We start from the raw sequence: 23,508 nt of genomic DNA, 5'->3' as shown, positions 1-23,508 counted from the left end.
AAATGCCTACTTTGTTAGAATATAAACTATAGAAAGTAAAATGATGAAATCTTCTTGGACAATGTGTCATGATTGAAAATGGTTGTGAAACATTGCTCAAATTTAGAATTTCACAAGGTACACTGCTTACATTTGGTGATGCCTCATGTGATGTTAGGTGGAACACAGACAAACTTTTTAAATATTAATACTTATGTTTTTTATTTTAAAGTGTATTAGGGGAATATAACATCAAACCTCTAATGTCACATTATTTATTAGGGTGAAGCTGAAGCACGTATTTTGGTTTTTAAAAAGTGTGCGGATTTAAAGAAAAAATTGACAATATTGCAGGCAGAATACAGATATGGTCAAAATCATCAAGATGGTACCAGAATGTCTAAAGTTTGAAAATCAGTGGCCACTTTGCCTCCTGTGGTTTCTATATTTGTCTACTAATTACAGATCACTCTCATGGGAGCATTTTCTTTTCTCTTTCCTCATAAAAACCTTCAAGGGCTCACCACTACCTGCTAAATCAAGTCAATCAAATTCTTAGCCTGGAATCAATGTCTTCTAAACCTGGCTCCAGCCTTCCACTTTTACTCTACCTCAGGATCTCCCAAACAATGCTGAAAAAATACCAGTCACATAAGATTTAATAGCTGCTCCAGAAAAAGAGGATTTCATTCTCAAAAAAGTTTGGGAAATTGCGGCATACTATACCCCTCTGCAATATATTCACAAGAAATTATACCACATTAAAGCCTTTGAGAAGACCTGAGGTAAAGAAACTTGTCCACGTTTATCTATTTGCTTGATCATAGAACCGTCCTTTTGTGGGACCAATATTTGTGTTTACCAACTTATTTGATCATCTTTGTCAATAACCCTTCCTTTTAGATTATGCATTAATGTCTTGTGGCTCTAGCATACTACAGAAGTTGGTTTGGAAAATGCTGCTCTGTATCCACGTTCCCCCAGTTCCCCCACATACCAGCCAAACTGAAAAACTAGTAGTTAGCCATGTACCCATTTCACTTTCTGCTTCTGAGCCCTTGCTAATTGAGCGCTCTGCTTGAGATACTTTCTCTTCTCTGTCCTTGCTCTCTGGAATCTTTTCAACCAAACAAGCTGAGTTGCTGCAACAGTAATGGTTCCCATTTCTGAAGTCTTACTACTTCCCACTCTTCTAGCACTTGTACCACCCAGTATTGTGGTAATTGTGTACCTGATCTTTTTTCCTGTTAGATTTTACATTTCTTGGAGTTACTGTTTTCCACATAGTGTGTTAGTTTAATACGTTGCTTATAGTAGGAATTCAGTAAATATTTGCTGAATGAATAAATAAATGGAAGACAATCAGGTGAAATTTAAAATGTTACATGTAGTAAATAATAAAATTGTAGTTTAAAGTATCCATGTGGAGAGTGGGGTGAATGGGGAGGGATCTCTGAAAGGCTGATACATATATATGCTTTTTAAAAACAGCTTTAATTGTTATAAAAGTGTACAGTCTGATAAATTTTGACATATGTATAGAACCCATTAAACCACAATCATGATAATGAACATATCCATCACCCCCCAAAATTTCCTCATGCCCCTTTGTAATCTCTCCATCCTACTCCTCCCCACATCTTCTCCTTCTCCTTGCCCAGCCACTCCCCCAACCCCTAGTTCAAGACAACCACTGATCTGGTCACTATATATTGGTTTGCATTTCCTAGAATTTTATATAAATGGAATCATACAGAATGTCCTCTCTTTTGTCTGGCTTCTTTCACTTAGTGTAACTATTTTGAGATTCATTCATATTATAGCATATCTGTTCCTTTTTATTGCTGAGTAGTATTTCCATATATAGCTATACCACGATTTGTTTATCCATTTACCTACTGATGGACATTTGGGTTGTTTCTAGTTTTTGGCTATTAAAAATAAAACTCCTATGAACATTTGTGTGTAAATCTTTATACAGACATTTGTTTTCATTTCTTTTGTGTAAATACCTAGGAGTGAAATGGGTGGATCATGTCCTAGGTGTATATTTAACTATTAAGAAACCGCCAAACTGTTTATCAAAGTGGTTGTACGTTTTACATTCCCACCAATAGTGTATGAGAGTTTCAATTTTTCTACCTCCTCACCAACACCTAGTATGGTCAGTTTTTGAAATTTTGGCTATTCTAATTGGTATGAGTGATATTTTATTGTGGTTTTAACTTGCATTTCCCTAATAATTAATAACATTGAGCATCTTTTCATGTGCCTGTTTGTCATTGGTATATCTTCTTTGATGATGTGTCTGTTAAAATATTTTGCCCATTTTTATAGTGAGCTGTTTTCTTATTATTGACTTTTGAGAGTTCTTTATATATTCAAGATACAAGTTCTTTATTAGAAACATGTTTTGCAAATATTTTCTCCTAGGCTGTGGCTTGTCTTTTCATTCTGTTCATAGTTTTTTATGAAGAGCAGAAATTTTTAATTTTGGTAAAGTCCAACTTGTCATTTTGTTCTTTTTACGATTCTTTTTCATGTCATATCTAGGAAATCTTTGCCTAATCCAAGGTCACAAGGATTTTCATATAGAGGTCTATCTTCTATTTTGAGTACATTCTTGTGTATGACGTGTGGTATGTGTACCAGATTTTTGTGTTGTTTTGTTTTGTTTTTACATGTGAATATCCAGTTGTTCTAACGCCATTTGTTGAACAGACTATTCTTTCTCCATCGAATTGCCTCTGCAGTTTTATCAGTGATCAATTGTTTATATACATAGGGGTCCATTTCTGGACTCTCCATTCTGTTCCATTGATCTATTTGTCTGTCTCAACAACACTACCAAATAGCCTTGGTTCCTGTAGCTTTATAATAAATCTTAATAAAAATTGTGTTTGTCCTCTAACTTTGTACTTCTTTTACAAAGTTGTTTTGACTGTCCTAGATCCTCGGCATTTTCATATGAACTTTAGACAGTTTGTCAATTTCTACCAAAAAAAAAAAATGCTATTCAGGGACTTGGATTGGGATGGCTTTGAATCTCTGGATCGATTTGGAGAGAATTGACATCTTAACAATGTTGGGTCTTCCACCCCATGAACATGGTATATATTTAGGTCTTCTTTAATTTCTCCTTGCTGTCTTTTATAGTTTTAACTGTACAAGTCTTATTCAGCTTTTGGCAGATTTATTCCTTATTTCATTGTTTTTGGTGCTATTGCACATAGTATTGTATTTTAATTTCAACTTGATTGCTAATGTATAGAAATATAAGTTTTGTATAGTGCTCTTGTATCCTGCAATCTTGGTAAACTCACTTATTCTAGGAGATTTTCTTCATGTTTCATCTGATTTTCTACATAGATGAAAATAGGGGTATAATATCTGTGAAAAGGGCAGTTTTACTTCCTTTCTGATTTGGTTGCCTTTTATTTCTTTTTCTGGATTGATTGCACTGACTGGATCCTGTAGTACAATGTTAAATGGAAGTATTGAGCGTGAACCTCCCAGTCTTCTTTCTGATCTTAGGGGAGAGCATTCAGTCTTTCAAAAAGCTGTAGTTTTTTCATAGATGTTCTTTATCAGGTTGAGGAAGTACAATTCTATTCCTACTTTGCTAAGATTTTTTATCAGAAATGGATATTAGATTTTGTCGAGATTTTTTTTGTGTTGATCAAGATGATCATACAGTTTTTCTTTTTTGGTTTATTAATATTATGAATTACATTGTCTACTTTTTGAATGTTAAATCAATCTTGCATTCCTGAGATGAACTCTACTTGGTCATGATGTATTTTCCCTTTAATATATTACTGAGCTTAATTTGCTAAAATTTGTTTCAAATTTTTGCATCTATCTTTCTGAGGCATATTGATCTGCAATTTTCTTTTCTTGTAATATATTTGTCTTGTTTTGGTATCAGGGTCTCATAGAATGAGTTAGAAAATAATCTCTTTTTCCATTTTCTGGAAGAGGTTATATGGAATTGGTATTATATCTTCCTTAAATGTCTAGTAGGCTTTTCTAGTGAAGCCATCTAGGCCTGGAGTTTTAGGATTTTTTTTGTTTTTTTTTTTTTAAAGATTTTATTTTTTCCTTTTTCTCCCCAAAGCGCCCCAGTACATAGTTGTGTATTCTTCGTTGTGGGTTCTTCTAGTTGTGGCATGTGGGACGCCGCCTCAGCGTGGTCCGATGAGCAGTGCCATGTCCGCGCCCAGGACCCGAACTAACAAAACACTGGGCCGCCTGCTGCGGAGTGTGCGAACTTAACCACTCGGCCACGGGGCCAGCCCCTGGAGTTTTAGGTTTTTTATAAGATTTTTAAAAGGTGTATTCAGTTTCCCTAATAGCTGTAAGGCTATTCAGGTAACTATTTCTTCTTGAGTAGGCTTTAGTATTTTGTGTCTTTAAAGGAATTTGTCCATTCATCTAAGGTGTCAAATTTATTGGCATTAGGTGTTCATAACATTCTCATATTAACCTTTTAATATTTGTAGAATCTGTAGTGATGTCCCCTCTCTCATTCCTGATATTGGTGATTTGTGTCTGCTCTCCTTTTTTCCTGATTAGTCAGGTTAGAGATTTATCAACGTTATTGATCTCGAAGAAGCAGATTTTGGTTTCATTGATTTTTCTCTATTGTTTTTCTATTTTTATTTCATTGATTTGTGAAGTTAGCTTTATTGTTTATTTTATTCTTTTCTTCTGCTTACTTTGAGTTTAAGTTGCTCTTCTTCTAGTTGCTGAAGGTAAATCTAAGATCATGAGTTTGAGAACTTTCTACTTTTCTAATATAGGCATTTAATGCTGTAAATTTCCCCCGTGAGGACTGTTTTAGTGGCATCCTCAAATTCTTATCTGTTGTGGTTTTATATTCATTCAGTTCAAACTACTTTCAAATTTCCTTTTTGATTTCTTCTTTGACTCATGGGTTTTTTAAGAAGTGTGTTATTTTGTTTCTAAGTATTTAGACAGTTTCCGGATATCTTTCTGTTATTGATTTATTATTTAATCCCTTTGTGGTCAGAGAATATACTTTGTGTAACTTGAATCCTAATAAGTTTATTGAAACTTGTTTTATGACCCAGAATAGAATCTCTCTTAGTTACTGTCCATGTGTCTTGAAAAGCATGTGTATTCTGCTCTTTTTGGGTAGAGTGTTCTAGTAAGTGTCAAATCAAGTTGGTTGATGATATAGTTCATGTCTTATATATCCTTTACTGATTTTCTGCCTCCTCAGTGTATGAATTATTGAGAGTAAAGTATTTAAATCTCTGACTGTAAGTGAGGATTTGCCTATTTCTCCTTGCAATTCCATCAATTTGGGGTGTTATATTTTGAAACTGTTATTAGGTGTATGAACACTAGGGATGATTATGTCCTCTTGCTAATTGCCCCTTTATCATTATGAAATGACCTTCCTGATGGTACTATTATTTGCTGTATAATCTACTTTGATATTAATATAGACACTCCAAGTTTGGTTTGACTAATTTTAGGATATTTTCCATCTTTTTACTTTTAATCTAGCTGTCTTTTTCTATTTAAAGTGAATTTCTTGTAGGCAACATATAGTTGGGTTTTGCATTTGTATCGAATCTGTCAGTGTCTATCTCTTAATTGGGGTGTTTAGACCATTTATATTTAATGTTATTGTTGATATAGTTAGATTTAAGTCTATCACCTTGCTATTTATTTTCTATTTCTTCCATCTGTGTTTTGTTCTTTTCCCTCTTTTTTCTGTTTTCTATTGGTTTATTTTTATGCCTCTCTTTTTATCTCCTTTGTTGGCTTATTACCTGTAACTCTTTATTTTGTTGTTTTGATGGTTGCTGTAGGGCGTATACTATACATATTTAACTAATGTCAGTCTACCTTCAAGTAATATTATACTACTCCACATGCAGTATAAGAACTTCAAAATTCCATTCCTCCCCTTCTACCCTTTTAGCTACTATTGTCATACATTTCACTTATACATATGTTATAAGCCCCACAGTACATTATTATTCTTTTGTTTAAACAGTTGATTATCTTTTAAAGAGAGTTTAATAATATGAGAACAGTCTTACATATTTGCCCATATGAGTATCATTTCCACTGCTCTTTATTCCTTTGTGTAGGTCTAGATTTCCATTTGTTATCATTTTCCTTCCTTCTGAAAGACTTATTTTAATATTCCTTTGAGAACATTGGAGTGCAAATCTGCTGGTGATGAATTCTTTCAGATTTTGTTTCTGTAAGATATTTTCACTGGTACAGAATTTTAGCTTGACACCTTTTTTCTTTCCATACTTTAAATATGTTGCTTCATTCTCTTCTCATGTGCTTTTCTTTCTCCAAGAAATTTGCTGTGATCCTATCTTTACTTTTTTATACTTTGTCTTTTTTTCTGACTACTTTTAAGGTTTTCTCTTTATCATGGTTTTGAGCAATTTGGTAATGATGTGTCTCTTGGTGTAGTTTTCTTTATGTTTCTTGTATTTACTGTTCATTGAGCTTCTTTGATCTCTAGGTTTTTACTTTTTCTCAAATTTGGAAAAATTATAGCAGTTATTTCTTCAAATATTTTTTCTGTCCCTGCTACAGTCTATTTTCCTTTAGGGACTCAAATTACATATATTTAGGCAACTTAAAGTTGTTTCACAGCTCAGTGATTTTTTTTAGATGGTTTCTATTGCTATATCTTGGAATTCACTCATCTTTTCATCTATAATATCTAATCTGTCGTTAATCCCATCTAGTGTATTTTTCATTTCACATATAAGTTTCATATATAGAAGTTCAATTTGGATCTTTTTTATATATTCCATGTCTTCACTTAACTTTTTAAATATATGGAATACAATTATAATAACTATTATTATTTTTCTATGCTAACAACTTCTGTGTCCGTTCTGGGTGAGTTTTGATTGGTTGTTATTCTCATTATGGGCCATGTTTTCCTGCCTCTTTGCATGCCTGGTAATCTTTGATTTGATGTCAGATTTTGTGATTTTTACCTTGTTGGGTGCTAGCTATTTTTGTATTCCTATGAACATCCTTGAGTTTTGCCCTCTGCTACAGTTAAGTTACTAGGAAGCAGTTTTATCCTTTTAGGTCTTACTTTTATGATTGGTTAGGTAGATCTGAGCAGTGCTCAGTCTAGGGCTAATTATTCCCCACTACTCAGACAAAACCCTTCTGAGTACTTTGCCCTATATGTCTCATGAGTTACAAGTTTTTCCAGTCCAGTTGGTGGGAACGGACACTGTCAGCCTTGGTGAGCACAGACACTGTTCTTTCAATCTTATTAGAGGAGTCTTCCCTCAGACTCAAGTAGTTTTCTTACACATATGCTGATCAGCATTCTCTCCCTATACCTGAGGGAGACCCTCTGCTAATCTCTGGGCACCTCTTTGTGCAACTCTATCCTCTCCAGTAATCTGTCCTGTGAATTCTAGCTGCCTTGGTCTCCCTAGACTCTCAGGTGTATTTCTTCAACTTAGATAGTCCATGGGGTAACTTCTGAGTCCCCACTCCCTGCATGTCCTGGAAATTTTCTCAAAGCAATAAGCTGGGACAATCATAGGTCTCACTTTTTTCTTTTTTCCATCTCTCAGGATTGATGTTCTGTCTCTTAAAAACTATTGTTTCATAACTTTTTTGTCTGTGGGTTGTTATTTTATTTGTTTTTTGGTTTGGTTGGTTAGTTGGGTATTTCAGGCAAGAGGATAAATCTGGTCTCTGTTACCCCATCTTGACTTGAATTGGAAGTTTAACAAGTCACTTTTTTCCTGCTTCACGGTCAGTTGGGGTTCAGATGATCTAATTTGGGCTCTTTGAAAGTTGTTTGGGCTCAGCTGATTTCTACTTTATGTTACATATATATATTCACACACAAACATATTTTATATATACGTATTATATATATGCATAGTTATATTTTTCGTGTGTGTGTGTGTATATATATATATATATATATAAATTAACAAAGACTGTTTGGTTTAGTTAAAAGTGGAAATCAGCCTGAAAGTTTTACAAAGAAGTCAGTACCAGTCACCAAGATCTTTTTGGATAAAATGCTACTAATTTCAAAGAAGCTTGGGTATAGTATTGAAATTTTCTTAGATTCTAGCCTCAATTTCTAGGGGGAAAAATGTGTATGTCTAAAAGTAACTGGAAATTATTATTTAACGCCTTTATTTTCTTATTTAAAAATTAGAGGATAATGCATATAAAAATATGGATGAATCACAGGAAACCCACATATCCAACTACCTAGATGAAATTGTTGCTGCTGTCAGCATAACGCCTAGAAAGAAGATCCAGAGCAAGCTGCCTCAGACAGCGCTCTTCCAGCCTCCTCGAGAGAAACTCCACCTCTGTGAAGAGAAAGCCAAGTCCTATTCCAGCAGTCAGGAGGTAAGGAGCCTTTCTCCTCTGTACCTGTGCTCTGGTAATTGAGAAGTGGGACGCTTCAGGTTACATTCCTCCTCTCTGGGGTTCGGTACAAGACAGCATATAAGAGAGTGCCTTTATCATAGCATGAATGGGTGTAGCACCTCAGGGTTCCCAGCCCAGCAGTTGGCACAGTCAACATTGTGTTTGCTGAGTGACTGCACAAATGAACAAACAAGTCTACCCTGACCTCTTGCAAGTGTATACTAGACTGACTGGTTATAGATTTGACCTACTACAGTCGTTTCCCATCAGCCAATAAATATTTATTGAGCTCCTCCTGTGTGCCAGGTCTAGGCATTGGGATACAGCACAAAGCAGATGAAGCTTCTGCTCTCACAGATTAGATGTCTTATGTTCTTAATCTTCATGTTTTCTGCACACCTTTCCCATTTTCTCCTCAAATTTTTACTCATTTGCTCATTCATTCAATTTGCATTTCTCTACCACCTCTTATGTATCAGGCCCTGTTTGTCCATTCATTTATTTTACTGTATACCTAATATGTGCCAAGTGCCAAGCAGGTACTGGGGGCACAGATGGGAAAGCTACAGCCTCTGCCTTGGAGGGACTCATGGTTTGGTTGGGAAGATAGACCGGGGTCAGATAATGGTAGTCAGTGCAATAAGTTCGATGACAGATACAAGCTCTGGTGATATAGACAGAAACGTGGGGAGTGAGGAGAGGTGGAGGGCAATGACCCTGGAACTGGTGGAGTGAGAGCAATTAAGGCATGCCTCTTGAGATGGGAGGTACTTGGACTGCACTGATAACAGTGCTTAGGATTTGGCCAGGTAAGGGAGAGGACAATAGTGTTCTGGGCAGAAGTATCAGATAGGCAAGAGCCAAGGGTCTGAGGGTGCACAGTCCCTTTGGGGAACTATAAGGAGCTGTCTAGGATGTAGACTTTAGTGGCACACAGCAGGAAATGGGGATTATGGACAAGAGCTGGGGCCCAGAGGGCATTCAACACCCAGGAAAAGAGTTTAGGTTTTCTCCTCAGGTGCTGGAGACTATGATAGGATTATAAGCAGGAGAGTGCCATAGCAAGTTTGAGTTTCTGGAACAATCACTCAGATCGCAGAGAGCTGTGTGGAGGAGGATGAGAAGGGAGCGAAACTGGAGGAGGGCCAGTTCAGAGGATATTTGCAATAATCCTGGCAAGGAATTATGAGTGCCTGAACTATGGCAGAGGCAGGAGAGATGCTGAGATCTTTTGACAAGAATTTGGAAATGCGAATCAGTGGGACCTGGTGACTGAGGAGACACAGGGGATGGAGAGGCAAGAGCGAGCCAGAGGGGGTTTGTTCGATTCCTGACTTAGGTCTCAGCCAGCTGGGGTGACTGGAGGCTTGCTAGTGCCCTGCTTGATTGTAATGAATACAGGAACAAGAGCAGGATTATAGAGGGAAGACAACAGTTTGGTTTTGAATGTGTGCTTATTCATTATGCAACAGATATTTATTTAGTACCTACTATGTGCCAGGCCCTGTGCTAGATAGGCCTCAGCCAGCAGCCTTTCTCAACCAGAGTTCTGCAAAAGAATTAAGCCCTAATGCCCTAAAGCATTTAGTGTATGTAAAGAATTAACTTCTTGGAACTGGCCCCATGGCCTAGTGGTTAAGTTAGGGGCCCTTTGCTTCGGTGGCCTGGGTTTGGTTCCCAGGTGCACACCTACACCACTTTTCAGTGGCCAAGCTGTGGTGGTGACCCACATACAAAATAGAGGAAGACTGGCACAGTTTTTAGCTCAGGGTGAATCTTCCTCAGCAAAAAAAAAAAAAAAAAGGAAAGAGAGAATTAACTTCTCTTCTATGCATCTAGATTGATACTAAGGCCTTTTCTATGTTCTGCAGTTCAGATGAGATGAGGTACCCCTGGATTCAGTGGTGAACAGGACCACAAGGTTGCATGCCCTCATGGAGCTGAGGGGCAATCGACATTGTAAATAAACCAGCTAACTAGAGAGTGTGCTAAGTGCTAGGGAGGAAATAGAGTGGGCCTATCCTGGGTACGGTGGTAAAGGGAGATCCTCTATGAAAAGGTGACGTATGAGCTGAGACCTGAAGAAGAGAAGGAGCCAGCATGGAGGAGCTGAGGGAAAAGAGTTCTAGTAAGAGGGAACAGGACACATAAAATCTGTAAGGTAGGCACGAGCATGACACGTCTGAAGCAAAGAGAGGCAGCTGTGGGCTGACGTGAAATGCAGTTGGAGGGCAATCAGTTCAGTTAGGGCCTGCAGGTCTCAAGTTAAGTGGCCTGGGACACTTTCAAAGTGTTTTGAGGAAGGTGTTAACATGATGTAATGTGCTTCTTAAAATGTCCATTTTTTTATTTTAAAATACTTTCAGACTTTCAGAAAGGTTACAAGGTGCACCAATTGTTAACATTCACTTTATTGCTTTCTCTCTCTGTGTCATTATTTTTCTGAACCATCTGAGAGTCAGTTACACACGTTGTGGTCCTTTACCCCTAAATACTTCAGTGCGTATTTCCTAAGAATAGAGGATATCCTCCTACAAAACCACAGTACAGTGACGGAAATTAGGAAATAAATATTGACACAATACTATTGTCTAATCTACAAACCTTATCAATATTGCTCCAATTATCTCAATAATGTCATGTACAGGGAAAAAAATCAGACAGATCCGTGGTCCAATCCATGAATTTATGTTGAATATAGTTGTCGTGTCTCTTTAGTCTCCTTTAATCTACTAGAACAATTCCTTAGCCTGTCTTTGTCTTTCATAATCTTGATATTTTTTGAAAAGTACTGTATTAGTCTGCTCAGGCTGCTGTAGTAAAACACTACAGACTGGGCAGCTTAAACAACAGAAATTTATTTCCCACAGTTCTGGAGACTGGAAGGCCAAGACCAAGGTGCCAGCAGGGTGGGTGTCTGCTGGTGAGAGCTCCCCCCGTCGCTGCAGACCACCGCCTTCTAGGGTGTCCTCACGTGACCTCTTCTTTGTGGATGTGAGGGAAGGAGGAGACAAAGGCATCTCTTCTTATAAGGAGGCTAATCCTATTGGATCCGGGCCCCACCTTTATGACCTCATTCAACCTTAATTACTTCCTTAGAGGCCTCATCTCCAAAGGCCACAATGGAGGTTAAGGCTTCAACATCTGAATTTGGGAGTGGGCACAAACATTCAGTCTGTGACAAAGACACTCCAGTTATCTTGTAGATTATCTCCCCATTTGAATTTGTTGTGCATTTCGTCACGATTAGATGCAGATTATACATTTTGGGCAGGAATCCCACAGACATAAGCGTAGTTATGGCCCCTCTCAGCACATCATCTTAGGAGGCATATGATGTCTGCTCATCTTGTTACTATATGCTAACTTTGATCGCTTAGTTAAGGTGCTGTCTGGCAGGTTTCTTCACTGTAGAATTACTTTTCTTCCCTTTGTAATTAATAAATATTTCGTGGGGAGATTCATTGAGACTATAAATATATCCTATTCCTTGTTAAAACTTCACCCCCTAGTTTTAGCATCCATTGATGACTCTCACCTGAATTAGTTATTACTATAATGTTTGTCAAATGATGATTCTCTGACTTCAGGATTCTTTCAACATTTATTTATTGGCATTCTTTTATAAGGAAGAGCTTTTCCTTCTTCACACTTTATTGTTCACTTATTTATATCATTATGAGTTCAGGAAATGCTATTTTTCAAATCTGTTACAATCCTTTCTCATCATCAAAGCCTAAATTGTCCTGTATTTGCCAGTGAGAGTCCCTTCAAGCTGGCTCCTGAGTCCTTGGTACATCCCCATTATTCTTTCCTTAGTTTCCAGCACAAGAAGATTTTTCAGGTTCACCTTATACTTTCCCTACTTCAGCTGTGGATTCAGGGAACCCTGGTTCCTCTTAGTGGAAAATAGTATTTAGACGCAAAAATCTGGATATTAAATACCCACCTTCAAATATATATGGCCAGAATTACTGATCATCACAGTTGCATACTTTAAAGTTGAAAAGTTTGAGAAATTCCAGGTAGTTCAAGAATGATGTTGTGGAAAGAGCTCTGGACTTTCCATGGAGGAGCTTGGCTGTGAGTTCTGACTCTACCAGTCGGTGGTAAATCATCTCACCTCTCTGACCTTACATTTCTTCTTTAAATTGAGGGGATCAGATTAGTTGATTTCCAGGGCTCATCCCAGTTCTGGAATTGTCTGCCTATTTGTACTTCTCTTCTGTCTACCCCCTACCCAAGCCTGTTGGTTGATACTACTGGAACTGGCAGGACAAAGATTGGAAAGCCGAAAGGATTGTCTGGACTATGCATTCTAGCAAATAAGAAGGTCAAAGGAGGGCTCTTTTGGTTTCCTCGTCCCTAATGCAGGTTGTGAGGACCAAGGCTATGATCTGGGAGGGCTGCCTCTGAGTCTGCATCACCCTTTCCTTAGAAATCTGTGGTTGGGACAGATTCACTATCAAATCACATCCCCCTGTCTTTTTGGCAGACTGCCTATCTAGACTTCCCAATGTGTTCATCTTTGCTTTCTTTCTCATACACTGTAGTCATTTGTTCTGTCTCCAAGGAAGCCACTCCCTAAACTGCCTGTCTTTAGAGGCAATAAAAAAATGATTCCCAAAAGAAGAAGTACAAAGAGCCAATAAACATCTAATGATGTTCAGCCTCACCAGTTTGGGGGGAAAAATGTGAACTGAAACCAGGAGAAATGAATTAACTGACAAATTGACAAGTTAAAACAAACCCCATCTTGTGTGTGGTTCTAGGTAAGGGCATTGCCGATCACACACGCTGCGCCGGAAGTGTGGATTGGTGCAACCTCCCGAGGAAGCACTCCAGCAACTGATACGCAAAGCCTCAGGCGTTTGCACATCCTTTACCCAATGGTGACATTTCTAGGAATTTATTCTAAGGAAATGCTTATGGATACGAGCAAACCTATCCACAGAAGATGTTCAGAGAGTAACATTTTGAAAATAACCTAAATGCTTACTAACTCAATTATGCTGTATCCCTACAGTGAAATACTATGCATCCATTAGAAGATGACATGGAGAAATGTTCACAGATTGTTAAAACAACAAGTTGCAAACCTCTATGTCGCTTATGAGCCTATTTTTGAAAAAGAAAAAATAGATCGATAGATTTGTAGGAAGAAAGACTAGAGGAATATTTAGCTACTCGTTGTCTCTAAGAGGTGAGATTGCAGGTGATTTTTAATTTTCATCTGTGTTTTGATAATGACCATGTATGACTGTTGTAAGGAGAAAAATGTTACTCTAGAAAAAAGCCACGGCTCCGTCTTCCTTCATCACTATGGAGTGAGCACAATGTCCCTCAGCCTCCTGCTGCTGGGTCATAAAAGTGACTGTCTTGTGGTCAACTGTCTGGCCATGTATTTTTTTCAAGAGGAATGTTGTTTCAGGGTGCAAGTGTTTCTAATCCCTGTGGGAACTGTGTGGGAATGCAGACTCTTTGAGCTGAGGCGTTGGCGGGGGGTGTATCCTGGGTCTTCTCCTGGATCTTTCCCACCTTCTACCTCCTCTTTTGCTATTCCAGCTCTCTATTGCTATTAACATTCTAAAACTTAGTGGCACAAGACAAAAGCAACCATCCGTTTTGCTCGTGAACCTACGATTTGTGCAGGGCTCCGTGGGGTCTGGTCAGCTCTGCTCCGTGCAGCTTCAGCTGGGCTCGGCATGTGTGGAGGATGCACTGCCAAGATGGTGTACGCCTGTGGTTGACTAATTGGTGCTGGCTATTGGCGCCTTTCCCCTCTCCGTGGGGCGGCTTAGGTGTCCTCAGGGCATGGTGGTTGGGTTACTAGCCTGCTAGGGCTACCATGGCAAAATGCCTCAGACTGGGTGGCTTAAATAACAGAAGTTTATTTTCTCACAGTTCTGGAGGCTAGAAGTCCAAGATCAAAGTGTTGGCGAGGCTGATTTCATTCAGAGGCCTCTCTCTTTGGCTTGCAGATGGCTGTCCTCTCTCTCTGTGTGTCCTCACAAAGTGTTTCTCTGTGTGTGCTCATCCCTCGGGTTTCTTCCTCTTTTTATAAGGACATCAGTTATATTAGGTCAGAGCCCCATGCTAACGGCCTCATTTTAACTTATTCACCTCTTTAAAGACCTTCTCTCCAAAACAGTTACATTCTGAAGTACTTGGGATTTAGACATATGAATTTTGAGGGGGACACAATTCAGCCCATAACAAGCTGCAAGAGCGAGTACCTAGGGAGACACAAAAAGTGGAAGCCTCCAGTTCTTTAGGATCTGGGCCCCAAAAGTGGCCCTGCATTATTTGCTCCATATTCTTTTGGCCAGTCATAAAGCCCAGATTCAAAGGGAAGGGGACACAGACCCTCATCTCTGGATGGAAGGAGTGTCAAAGAATTTTGGAGCTGTATTTTAAAACTCCCAGCCTTGCTTTGAGTGCATTGCTGCTCTGAGCTGACCTGGAGCTAGAAATCCCTAGTTCCCTATTCTTTTTGTCCTGGAACTTGATGAAAATGTGCTTTTCACTCCCTGAATGGAATCTGTTTGTAAGTCCTGCTGACCTCATTTGCTATGCTAATATCCTAGGCTGCTAAAGAAGGTGTTTGAACTCAGAGCCAGAGGGCGTTATGTGAAAACCACTATCACTTGCCCTCTTGTGCTTGAATGTGTAGTAGCTGTTCATCGAAGGGCAGTTGGAAAACCTAGGGAATGATTAGACGTCTGCTCTACTTTTTCTTTATTCCATTATGTTTTTCACCTTTCAATTTCACTATGTACTATAAATTTTCCTTATTTCTTATGTTTATTGTCTATTTCACCCCACCAGATGAACACCCTACCACCCAAAACAGATCTTTGTCTGTTTTGTTCTCTGATGTACCCCGAGAGCTTAGAACCGTGTCTAACACACAGCAGGCACTCAATGTGTATTTATGCTGAATGGATAAAAGTTCAGGACAGTTTTGTGCTTTGTGCCTCTGAGATTTCACTTGTCTAACTGGTAAACCTACTTCCTCTTCCTCACAGTATAAACAGGCTATCCATGAGCTTGTGCGCTGCGTGGCACTGACAAGAATTTGCTATGGCAACTCCCATTGGAAGCTGGCTGAGGCCCATGTTAATCTGGCTCAAGGCTACCTCCAGCTGAAAGGTGAGTTCCTCTCAGACTGAGGAGGGTCAGTCAGTTGGTTTCTGCTCTTTCCCAAATTTGGCTCACACTTGGCTAGAAGGATTAGGTTTTCTTGGATATCCTCCTCTGCACACATTGATAAGCTATCTCCTTTCAGAAAGAGCTATTAAGATTTCTTATATAATATATCAGAAAGGATGGAAGAGAGGGCCAGCCCAATGGCAGAGTGGTTAAGTTCACACTCTCTGCTTTGGTGGCCTGTGGCTCATGGTTTCGGATCCCGGGTGCGGACCTATACACCACTCATCAAGCCATAATGTGGTGGCATCCCACATACAAAATAGAGGAAGATTGGCACAGATGTTAGCTCAGGGACAATCTTCGTCAAGCAAAAAGAGGAAGAGTGGTAACAGATGTAAGCTTGGGGCCAATCTTCCTCACCAAAAAAAAACAAGAGAGAGAAAGAGAAAAAAAAGTTTAAAAAAAAAAAAAAGGAAGGGAGATTTTAGCCCTTCAGAGTTCTGTTTTTTATGATCTTAAAAGTTGGGTTCTTGGGAGAGAATTAATTTGCTAGCTTTGTAGGCATTGTAGAAAGGGCCCAGGGCATGAAGTAGGGGCCTAACATGGCATCCATTTATATTTTTATTGATGGAGAGTCTCTTGCCTGTAAGTGACCATCCTCTCCCCAAAAGTAAAAGACTAAATGAAGCTGGCAATAAACAAAGGTAATGTGTTGGCTCATACAACTTAAAAATTCAAGGGTAAAACTTACTGTAGAGCTAGCCAGATCCACGTGTGCAAACACTGATCATTTTCCATTTCTCTTTTTTCCCACCACTTGGCTCTGTTTTTCTCTGTATTGGCTCCATTCTTAGCCAGGCTTTGCCACATGGTGGCAGTAGAAAGGCTGCCAGCAATTTTAGGCTTCCCACCTCAGTATTCCCAGGAAAAAAAGAAGGTCTCTCCACCAAAATCTCAGGATTTAGGGGTTCTAATTGGGCCGATTTGGGTTGTATGCCAAAGGCAAGGAATAGTCTGACTGGCTAGACTTGCCTTTTGGTTCCACTGGATCCCAGGGAAAAGCTGACCTTAGCTAAATCACATGGGTTGGGTGGACGGGAGCGGGGTGTCCCAAAAGAGAACAGAGGAAGGGACAATGGAGTTAGGGAAAGGGAAAACAACAGTATATCATGTCTTCTCCTTTCTGACTGGCAACCTGGGACAAGATGTATAGGAGTAGATCTCTGAATTCCATTTCTTCAACTGAAAAGTGAAGATAGTCATGATGGTGGTACTAACTTCCCAAGATTGGTCCAGTGAATAAATAAAATGATAGAAGCGGACACCACAATGCTAAGCATAGACTTGCCACTCAACAAATTTGGCCAAATCTGATTATAGACTGGTCCTACCTGTTAGGTCAAAGACTGTTTGAGCCAGAGGGGACCTTGGAGATCATCTAGTTCAAACCCTACTCCCTCCCCCCAACCTTGTTTTGTAGATTCAGAGGAAACAAGAAGTCTGAGTTGAAACAGCTTGCCTCAGATCATACTGTCAATAAGTAGCTGATCTGAGACTCAGACCTGGGATTTTGAACACCAGTACCAGTGTCTTGGCATCTGGGATTTCAAATGATGCCTTTCTTCACTGTCTGCCACCTTTCTGCATAACAGTATTTCTTTCTCAATTTAAAGTAAAAGCAATATCTATCATTTATTAAGGTCTTATTGAATGCCAGGTACCATGCTATTTTCCATACATAGTCTCATTCCATCTTCACCACAGCCCTATAATGTAGGTAATACTATTAATTCTTGTTTACAGTTGAGGAAGTTGAGGTCAATGTTTCAGAGTAAGTGGTGGAGCAGGGAATCCATTCTTGGCTGTCTGACTTCAGAGCCAGTGTTCTTGAACCTCAACCTATGCTGCCTCCAGTAGTTTGAGTTCAAGTTTCTTGAGGGAATGGACCAAAGTTAAAAATGTAGTCTGCCAGGCCTTTTGGAATATTGCATGCATGATTGGCACTAATAAATTTCTAGTAGGTTGATTAAGTGTGTGCTTATAAAAAATAAGACAAAATTCTGTAGGAGTTTCACACGAAGAGCATATCCTGGATTTTTTCCATCAGAAAATATATTCTTTCTGTTTTATAGACATAGGAACAGAGTGAACTTCATATTTCAACAGCTTTTTTTTAAATTGCTTTTTATCCTCAAATCCCCCTGGTACATAGTTGTATATTTTAGTTGTGGGTCCTTCTAGTTGTGCTATGTGGGGCGCTGTCTCAACATGGCCTGATGAGCTGTGCCATGTCCACGCCCAGGATCCAAACCAGTGAAACTCTGGGCCGCTGAAGCAGAGCGTGTGAACTTAACCACTCCGCCACGGGGCCAGCCCCTTTGCCAGCTTTTTAAAGAGATTTGAGATACAATTCCATATAATAAAGAACCTAAGACCAGGAGTATAGGATGTGGGAGGGAGGGGGTGTGGAAGGAGGCGTCACTGTGGGGAAGAGGATGGGAGTGTGGGGAAACGAAAAGCCCCAGAACCTAACTGGTGATCCCCAGTGAGACTCTTACCACAAATAATAAGCCCATGGAAGAACACTGGAACACACTGGGGAATTAGTTCTCAGTAGAAACTTTTTTTTTATTCCATTTTGTTTCATGTTGGTTGATTACCACGTAGGAACAAGAGATTGTAGCACGTTAGCCAATTACCTCATTGGAATTGTGTTTGTATATTTTTGTAGATATCATCATATTCATATTATGTTAAAATAACTCTAACGTTATGATTATAGGTGGGTGAGCATAAGATTCAGAATTTTTAGTATTTCATTAAGATTGCTCTCACAAAGCCAGGATTAAAATTCATGATATGTTCTTTCCTGCCCAGAATGCTATAGTCCTTGCATCCCATTTGTTTTTATAATTATTTAGAACAGATTTTACGTCTGATATTGGTGAGGTTTCAAAACTGTTCAATTCCCGCTCATTCTGTTTATTTCTAAAAGGACCTGAAGGAAATTTTTCTAAAGGAAAAATTTATCTTGAGTCCTAGTTGTAAAACACTTCCTTGGTTTTTACAGTCATGGCAATATTGCATGCAGCCCCAATCCATATCCATGTGCCACTTGACGTGTGAAGGAGACCTCATTAGATTCCGTGGCCATAGAGAACTGTGTTCCTGTCCAGCTGAGATGAAAGAGAAACTGAGACCCCTTTTTCTTTGTCCACAGGGCTGTCACTCCAAGCAAAACAACATGCGGAAAAAGCCAAAGAAATCCTCACCAACTCCATTATGCCTCCCTATCAGGACAATGCAGACATTTTCAAGTGTTCAGTGGAGTTATTCCATACCATGGGGAGAGCCTTGCTCTCTCTTCAAAAGTATCCTTTTGCCTCTCATCTTTACAAATTGAAATGCCATTCATAATACTTATATTTAATCTTGAAGGCCAAATCAAAAGCTGACAGATGACTCAGGAAGGGTGGGGGGAAGTAGGAGAGCCAAGGATGTCCAGGAACTGGGGTCCCAGAATGTAGGACCAAGTGTAAAGTTTCCTGAACACAACACAGATTTAAAGAAGCTTCAGAGAATTTGACCAAAGCAGAGAGACTTTCAAAGGAGCTGCTGCAGTGTGAAAGGATTATAAAGGAAGAATGGATAGAAATTCAGGCTCGGATCAAATTGTCAATCGCACAGTAAGTTTCCAACATAGGACTTTTTGTATACGTGACAGCTGGAGGTTCTTTGCCCGAAGAATCTGTCTTGCGGCAGGAGCAGCTTCTGCATGATGCTGTGGCCATGGCTTCTCCTTGGCCATTGTCCAGAAGTAGAAGAGGACCAGTCTATCTGTCTGCTCTCCCTGCCTGCCTCCTGCGCCTGCGCCCTTCCCTTTCCCCCTCTCTTCCTTTTTACCCCTGCTGCTCTAGTCTACAATATTTCAATACATTGATTTCATGTTTAGGGGCTCAAAGGAGAAAGATCTTAAAGATGTCTGATTGAATGGGAACGGAGGATTGTTCTTTATTCTCCCCACCCCGAGCCCACATTCACCAAAGGAACCCAGCTGAGAGAGGTAGAATGCTTGGAGCCTGCAGGGAGAAGGGGATGCCTATCCCCATGGGTAGTCAGCACGTTTACCCTTCCAAAGGCCAGCCTCAAGCAATTCCCCAGAGCTTTGGGGTGACAGTATGCACACACTCTTTAGAAGGATGAGTTCATGGGAGGAAGAGGGCAGAGAAAGGTCTATTCTAGAAGAGGCAGAGAATCCCCATGAAGGCCCTCAGCCAAAGCTGGAAGAATTCAGTTTACCTTCATAACCAGACTGTATGCATAGGTTGATTCCCAAGAGAACTCAGAGATCCAGTGGGATCATTTTAAGAAGGAAAGGGCCCTGAGAGAATACACTTAATGCTTCCATTTGAGTGGAAATGGGGAAAGACCAACTTTGACTCATGCTTTTAAAGATATTTTTTATGATCATAACTCCACTCTTGTGAATTTGTTTTGTTTGGGGGTTTTTTGGACATAAAGTGCAGAGAATTCATCAGTCCGTGCAAGACTTTTGGTATGCTTTTTTTTTTTTTTTTTCTTTGGCTGAGGAAGACTAGCCCTGAGCTAACATCTGTGCCAATCTTCCTCTACTTTATATGTGGGATGCCTACACAGCATGGCTGCCAAGTGGTGTAGGTCCGTGCCCAGGATCCAAACCCACAAACCCAGGTCACTGAAGTGGAGTGCGCGAACTTAACCACTATGCCATGGGGCTGGCCCCAGTATGCTTTTTTAAATTGATTTTTTTTCTTTTCATCTCTGATCCATACTCTCATTCTGCCCCAAATACATCATAGATACTTATTTTAATGATGATTTATGTCTTTGAGTATGTATCTCTGAATGATAAATAGTATTGTTTTATGTACTTATGTGTTTTAAGTTTGTGTAAATTTGTAGTATATATCTCACTCTTTCTCACCTTTTTCCACTCAGCACTGTTTAGTTTTTTGCCTGTACCTCAGTTCATTGCTGCTGGCTGCCTCACAGTGCTCCATAGAATGCATTTGCTACATTGTACTTAGCCATCCTTCTAGGAATGGATACTCAGCTTGTTCCCAGCCCCCAGCTCCCACAGTGACGCTGCTATGAGCATCCTCTCACAGCTTTACTTATGTAGCTAAGAGACTTTTTATGAGGTTTCTACCCCGAGGATGGGATTCTGAGGTTTATACTCCAGGGGTAGGATTGCATGATCACAGGGTACATTTGTACTTCAAGTTCACCACGTACCGGCCGCTTGCTACACCCTTCTGCACCACCCCCCCACAAGTCGGATGGGTTTTCTCACACCCCCAACAATATTTGGCACCGTTCGTCTTTCTGACTGTTGCCACTCAGATGCATATAATGTGCTATTTAGTTCGTTATTTTAAAATTCTATTTACATTTCTCTTGTTAGTGAGTTTGAGTACCTCTTATATACTTCTCAGCCATTTGAGATCCCCTTCTGTGAATAGCTTATTAGTATTCTTTCTCATTGTTCTTTTGAGGCTCCCTGTACTTTTTGTATTGATAATGAAGATTTTCTTGAATATTATAAATATTAGTGATATTGCAAATGTCTTCTTACATCTGTTGCTCATATATTAATTTTGTCTCTGCTGTTCTTCATGGCATAGAAATTCTTGGTTTTGCTAGACTCAAATCCATTAATTTTTAACTTTATGATTTGTCTGTTGGGAGTTTGTTTAGGAAGTCCTTCCCACCCAAATGTCAAAGATATTCTCCAGAATGTCCCCATAAGTCTTGCTTTAGCTCTGCCCCACGTGTGTTAACATGTAGCATCATCACTCATGTTAAATTCTAAGTAGCTCATAACTTAGTTTATAAATTACTCTTTAATCCAAAGATTATTCAAGTGATATGTGATTTGGTTTGCAGATATGTGAGATTTTTCAAAGATGTGCTTCATTTCTAATTTTATCTCATTATGGACAGAAACCTATTTGTGTATATGATATTGATGTTTTGAAATTTACTGAAGCTTCCTTTGTGACCTAGGCCATGGTCAGTTTTTGTGAATGCTCCAAATGTGCTAGAGAAGAAATTGTATCCTTTATTTGCTGAGTGTATGGTTCTAATAAATCTATACTAGAGTGACTTTATTAATTCTGTTATTCAAATTTACATGTTTGCTTCTCTTTTGCCAATTTGATATATTGTTTTTTAAGATAAGTGTGCTTAAATTTCAAACTACAGTTATTGATCTATCTGTAGTTCTCCATGGTTCTGCCAGTCATTGTTTTATATATTCTGTTGGGTGGGAGGAGAGTTAAACAGCAGCATATTTTAATCTATTATTCCATTAGTCAGTGTATATTGTCCTTCATTGTCCCCTATATCTATTTTGCCTAATATTAAAATTGATACCCTAGCTTTCTTTTGGTACAAATTTTCCTGTAATATCTTTTTCCATTCCTTAATTTTCAGTCTTTGTTTATTTTGGTTTAAATGCTTATATATTTGAGTTTAAATTTTCTTTGGTCCTACCAATTTTATATTCCTTTCTTTCTCTTTTCTTGCCTTCTTTTAGATTTACCAAATATTTTTGTCATACTATTTTCGTACCTATTAACTGGTAAGTTATCCATTGTTTCATTTTCCTTCCAGTTGCTACCTTAGAGTTTGTCACTTATACCCCTGACTTACTAGAATCTAATGTAAATCAGTCAATTGGCCACTTCCCGACAACACAAGGACCTTTAAGTGTGTTAATTCTCTTTTTCCCCTTCTGTTTGGTGCTATGTGGTTCTGTATTTAAACCACCACATATTTCATGCCATAAACAAGCACAGAGAGAAGAAGATATTTGTAATACATATAACTGACAAAGGGCTCGTCTCTGGAATCTGTAAAGAACTCTTATATATCAATAAAACAACCACAAACAACTAAATAGAAAAATGGGCAAGAGACTGTTCACAAAAAAGGATACCCACTTAGCTAATAAACATATTAAATGGTGTTCTATCTCATCAGTCATCAGGGAAATGAAAATTAAGATCAGAAGATACTACTACATTTCCACTAGAATGGCTAAAATTTTTTAAAAGGCTGATAATATCAAGTTTTGGCAAGGATGCCATGCTTTCACATGCTTTCTCATATGTTGTTATTTAGAATATATTTCGTCCAACCACTTTAGCTAACTGGCTTTATCTTCAAAATTTGAACATTTGCATACCCTGTGACCCAGCAGTATCACTCCTAAATATACACCCAACAGAAGTGCACACATATGTTCACCAAAAGACACAGTCACAAATGTCCAAAGCTACATTATTTGTAATAGCCAAGAATTGGAAACAACCTAAATACTCACCAAAATAATAGATATCATTGTGATCTGTTCATACAAAGAAAATATCAAACTACTCCTATTCTTAATATCATGGATGACTATCATAAGCATAATGTTTAGTGAAAGAAGCCAGACCAAAAAGAATTCATACTGTATGATTCCATTTGTGTAATAAGAGGAAGAAGAGAGTAGTGACTGGAAGGGCCTACCAGTCCAGAATTTCTTCCTGCCCAGAAGCGGGTATTCTATCTTGAATTGTAAGACAGGAAATATAAAAATCAGTGGTCCAAGATGGATATTTGTTGCATCTGTTGAGACTTGACTAATGTTATTAGTACTTAATGTTGAGCAGTCTTGCTACAAAATAGAGTAAATCATCCTCTGCCAGAATCCTCACCTCCTCCAAGAGTGCTTTCCAGATTAGCAGTGCCACGCCTTGCCAGCAGGTGGCGGGCCTGGTACGCATCTGCGCTGCATACCCAGCAAGAATTAAATTTAATGCTCTCAACTATCCCACAGACTTACTTTGTGTTTAGTGGAGTTAAACTTTGCTATTTCTTTGCATCCCGATTCTTCACAGTGATGTATTCTTCACAGTGATG

The 23,508-nt window shown here is 39.0% G+C and overlaps 1 protein-coding gene across 15 annotated transcripts in view; it reads left to right on the top strand.

Annotated features, from left to right (window-relative positions):
• The window catches only part of TTC23 (tetratricopeptide repeat domain 23), a 99,516-nt gene that overhangs the window by 8,857 nt on the left and 67,151 nt on the right, over positions 1 to 23,508 (top strand). For 10 of the 15 annotated variants that reach the window (XM_070267864.1, XM_005602827.4, XM_070267874.1 and 7 more), the window contains 4 exons: positions 8,189 to 8,388; positions 15,438 to 15,561; positions 18,782 to 18,932; positions 19,122 to 19,247. In XM_070267864.1, the coding sequence (XP_070123965.1) occupies positions 8,209 to 8,388; positions 15,438 to 15,561; positions 18,782 to 18,932; positions 19,122 to 19,247 (581 nt within the window). In that variant the 5' untranslated portion in view covers positions 8,189 to 8,208. Of the gene's footprint in view, positions 1 to 496; positions 765 to 8,188; positions 8,389 to 15,437; positions 15,562 to 18,781; positions 18,933 to 19,121; positions 19,248 to 23,508 lie in introns of all 15 variants that reach the window. The other 5 variants (XM_070267878.1, XM_070267832.1, XM_070267851.1 and 2 more) reach the window with 1 other exon arrangement.

Source organism: Equus caballus, chromosome 1, assembly GCF_041296265.1.
Source record: "Equus caballus isolate H_3958 breed thoroughbred chromosome 1, TB-T2T, whole genome shotgun sequence".
NCBI classification, from domain to species: Eukaryota; Metazoa; Chordata; class Mammalia; order Perissodactyla; family Equidae; genus Equus; species Equus caballus.
This window is presented reverse-complemented; position numbering and strand designations above follow the sequence as displayed.